The sequence below is a fragment of the Cricetulus griseus genome, chromosome 3 (assembly GCF_003668045.3).
Source record: "Cricetulus griseus strain 17A/GY chromosome 3, alternate assembly CriGri-PICRH-1.0, whole genome shotgun sequence".
NCBI lineage: Eukaryota > Metazoa > Chordata > Mammalia > Rodentia > Cricetidae > Cricetulus > Cricetulus griseus.
In genome coordinates this window covers 241,734,439-241,739,065 of record NC_048596.1, presented here as the reverse complement: position 1 = coordinate 241,739,065, position 4,627 = coordinate 241,734,439, and the positions used below count along the sequence as shown (strand labels likewise).

At 36.2% G+C, this 4,627-nt stretch overlaps 1 gene segment (V, D, J or C); it reads right to left on the bottom strand.

Annotated features, from left to right (window-relative positions):
- Positions 1 to 2,262: 2,262 nt before the first annotated feature.
- Positions 2,263 to 2,773, bottom strand: LOC118238510. The segment is given in 2 exon segments: positions 2,263 to 2,567; positions 2,674 to 2,773. Coding segments are annotated over 2 exon segments (405 nt in total).
- Between the last annotated feature and the right edge of the window lie 1,854 nt (positions 2,774 to 4,627).

Sequence of the window (4,627 nt, the reverse complement as noted above, 5' to 3'; positions counted from 1 at the left end):
TCTTGTTTTGGTTTTGTCCTTAGAACTATAGAGTAGAAACATGAATAAATATGAAAACATGAATAGAAAAAAGCTTCAAATATATCGTGCATATGATTATATTATATAAATAATTCATCATCAAATGCCTGTATCAACATGTTGAATCTATTACACATACATAACAGTTTATGTAACAGAAGCTTTCTATTGAAATGTGTAAAGTCTATGACCGCATCGGGAATGTTTTTAAATAACCTATTTTTTCACAATCATTTTTTAAATTTGGCAAATTTCCTTTATATTTAATCATTTTTAATCAAGAAACATGTTCCTTTATCTCAAAGTTTATAATATAAACCATTTCTGTAGCTAACACAGTACTAGCAAATACGCCACACACTTTTAAATTCAAGGCATAAGACTCCAATGCTACTTTTCCTAGTGATCACTTGTAAGTCTCCAGCAGACAAAAGCTAGTGAGCCCATGATGTCACAAGTTAAGACTTTTATGAAATTTTGGTGGCTTTGTTTGCTATATATGGCAATAGCCATTCTAACTATTTTTTTAAAACTACTAGGCAGGGGTGGATAGAATGAGGATAGAGGAAGAAAGAAAGGGCTGAAGAGAGATGGACACACTGACCAGCCCAAGCTGTTGTTCCCATTTTCCTTTCTTTTTACCCAATAAGGTCCCTTCCTTCTACTACACAGTGTAGTGAATGTTTTCCATTTTACTAACAAATCTTCCAAGGCTGTATTTAAAGGTTACATGTTATTTTGTCACTTTAGACCCACAGATAAGGTACCACTTTGTCTCCTCTGCAACACTTTAGCATCCATCAACTTTCCGGAGTCTATTCAAAAGTTGAGGCTGTGAGACTTTCCAACATTCTTTTGAGAATATAGTGAAGTCATCTGAACTCAGAGATTATGGGAAGTTTAATTCCACCATTTTGTCCCCTTCTTTCTAGAAAGGTCCTTATTCTTAGACTGTCTGTCCTTTCAATAGTCTTGCCATTGTGTCTATGTACACATTAGGCAAGAGGCAGTACCTGCTGAGACTTGGGTACTCTGTTTGGGCCCATTGAAGACCACCATGTTCAAAAGTCATCATGTAGAGGATTATGCAACTGACTTGACTCTTGAGAGGGTGATTAGAGAGCAACCAAGTGTTCCCTCATTCAATTTTCAGTTACATCTCTACTTAATGGGCCAAGCTGATCCTTAGAGGGAATAAATGAATCACAACCATACCAGAGACTATAGGTAGAGTACACAAATGACTAGTGTACTGTGAGATACTATATTATTAAATTTATCATTATAAAATTATTATACAGGGAGAATTTTCCTCATTAGACTTTAAGAAGGTGAAAACAGAAGTTTTTATGTTCTTTAATTTTTATACCACTATCTTTTAAATGTTCCCAATTATCCAAATATAAGTGAGAAAATGAGCTTGTAATAGTTGTCAATAATTACTTTTTACTTTTTCAATTCATGAGTGATTATTTTCTCTGTAGGTGCAAGAAGCAGGCACTTTTTTTCTTTTGAAGTCAGTGAATTTCTGATGTAGTATTTTTGTTATTTATGTCTTGCAGAGCTCTAAAGTACTGAGTTAAAGTGCTTTCTTGGAGCAGATTCTGCTTTGTCCCAGCCTTAGTCCTGAGTTACAATGAGCTGTGTTGCACTTACAGTATTCTACTCTGTTGCCATATCTAGAAGGAGGTGCTTGTCTCTTATAGCCATAGTGGTCACTAAATTTTTTTCAGGAAGACCTTAGGATACTGATAGCAGGCATCCAATTATTACATTTGCCAGACTTTCCAACCTCTGAAAGCTTCTGATAAACATGAATAAAACTGGGAAATAACCATAACGTGAAGTATCTCTGAAATAGTTACACCTCTCTTTTGACACTAACCTATCTTGTTTTCCTTATAAATTCAGCTATGGGAAACCTCCATACAGTTAAAAATAGAACCAAATCATGCAGTGAGTCTGCCATCTCATATTGAATTGTTCCCAGATGTTCTCATTTAGTAGTAAACAGTGTCAAGACAGCCTTTGATGGCAATATAGTCCCTGAGGATTCACTTGATAGGAGAATCCACATTGTTGCATGGAACGCTAGAGAAGTGCTTGGAGGGGGTGAGGCTCTGGGTGGTACCCCCCTGCTGAACAGCAGGTGGCTGCCCTTGCTGAGGAGGATGTGGGCTGGAGCCCAGGGCTGGGGGATGGTTCTTATGTAGGCTATTCTGGAAGCTCAAATGCTGTGCTTTAGCCGTAGGAGCAGTAATAGATAGCTTCATCATCTTCCTTCAAGGAATATATTGTCAATGTCGACGTGGAAGCACTAGAGTTTTTACTTGCCTCCATTTTTTTGTACTTCTCATCTAAGAGAATATGGGTAGGAGTTGCGATGACATATAATAGAAACTCTAAACCTTGATTGGGTTTCTGCCGGTACCAGTGTATGGCTACACTTTTAAAGCTGTTGATGGAAGCCTTACAGGATATTTGGACACTCTCATCTTTTGTTCTGGAAATCGATATTGCAGGTTGCTCTAAATTCCCAAGTCCAACTGCAAGTAAAGGAGAAAACTTCCCATAAATAACTGGCAGGTGAAGAAACAACAATACAGACAAACTTCATTTTCTGCGGTGCAGGGAAGGACAGTGGTGACTTACAAGTCAAGAGGCATGAGAAAATGACTACTTTCAGGAGTGGATTCCCATCTGCCAGGCCGGCTTCCCAGGGAAGGAGGACTTGTAAGTCAGAGCTCTTCATGATCTGTTGTAGTTACGAATGTGGCTCTGGATTTCCTGGCCCACACAAGTTGGTCAGATTAGCATGTAAGTCGGTAGCTGTTTTTCTAGGGGTGGGGCGGTCTTCTTTTCTGTTCCCTCTTCCATTGCTTACTGCAGAGATGTTGCTGGGGAGATATGAAGACATAGTTGCTATGTTCTCTTTCCATGTCTACCTGTCTGCAATTTTCTGTATGTTCTGGCCTAGGGGAATAAAATCTGACTTTAATTGTCCAACAACAACAAATCAGCCTTTGAAACGTTTTGCTGACTTCACATACCAAATGCATAAGCACTAGATACTTTATAAGTTCTTTTCAATCAATTGCTTTCATTAAACAAATTATAAGCCAGGGAAATCATTTCATTTATACTATTGATCCCTTTTAGAATTAATCAGATGCCAGTTATTGGGGCATATGAGACAGACCAGCTGTGGAAATTAGTCTTTGTCCTCCCTGGGTAATAGAACTTTCCATGAACAGATGTTGGGGCAGTAGTATTTTAAAATCAGTCCAAGTTCAATATGTAATGAAAGCTCTAAAATTAATTTTGTATCTAATAGCCACTGAGGACTTGGTTCTTGACATACTCTGTTCAACCTGTTTTCTTATATTATTTAATTCACCTTTTTCAATAACTTTGCAAGGTTGGTGTTATGAGCATCTCTGTTTGACAAATAAAATAATTCAAATAGTTTGAACTTTTGTGCTTATTTTGTATCTGAAAATAGAAATAAGGATGCTGGGTATCATTTACATTTATAAATGGGATGTGCATAACTGACTTCAAATTCCCTCCTGATTTTCCCATTGTGTGTAATAGTTTCAGCTTTTATATATATGTGAACATCATTTTTAAGAAAAATTGGCAATTAAATGTCCTCCTATAGTGCACAACCTTGTAGAAAACTAGTTGAGGTAATTAAGTTTTCTAGGCCTTCTAACATTTTTTGAAATGTTAGAAAATTTATAATGCTGTGCTATACAAAGACATTGAATCAAATGCTCAGGTATGCATGTCCTACATATCATAAGTCTTCATTGATATCATTAACTACTATCAAAATCCAGAAAATAACATTACTAGTCATTTTTATAAAACCACAATATCTTATTTGAGATTAGTAAAATTAAGAAATATAGAAGTAGAAGAAATTAAAGCTCCTGTTTCTTTGGAAATAATTACTCTTGAAAAGCTAGGAAAATATATTTCCTTTTATAAGATATCAAGATTATTTTCATATTATTCAAAGACTATTAGTTACTATATGAAAATTTCATTATATTCCATTGTATTTTTAATTTTACTGATAAATGCACAAGGCATTGATTCCAAAGGCTATATAATATTCCTTTCATGAAGCTCTAGATGAGAATCAAAGAAACATGATCCTAACTAGAAATAGGAGATAAATGGATGAATCATATGTCTATTCTACCTCCTATGTTTGTGTACCTTGCAAATTCCTCTCTACTTCCTCAAATTAACCAACAGATCATGAATCCTTGACACAAGGAACTGCAAGAATGAACATGTAGCCCGGTGGCGGTGGTGCACGCCTTTAATCCCAGTACTTTGGAGGCAGAGACAGGCGGATCTCTGTGAGTTCGAGACCAGCCTGGTCTACAAAGAGCTAGTTCTAGGACAGCCTCCAAAGCCACAGAGAAACCCTGTCTCAAAAAACCAAGGGAAAAAAAAGATGAACATGTTGATGTAATTTTGAAGAATAATTAGGTTGGAAGAGTAAATACTGTTTTCTGTGCTTTCTTGTTAGAAGACTTTTTCTAGAAGATTACTACAAGCACTATTGTTAAAAATAAAAAGACAAAGATTC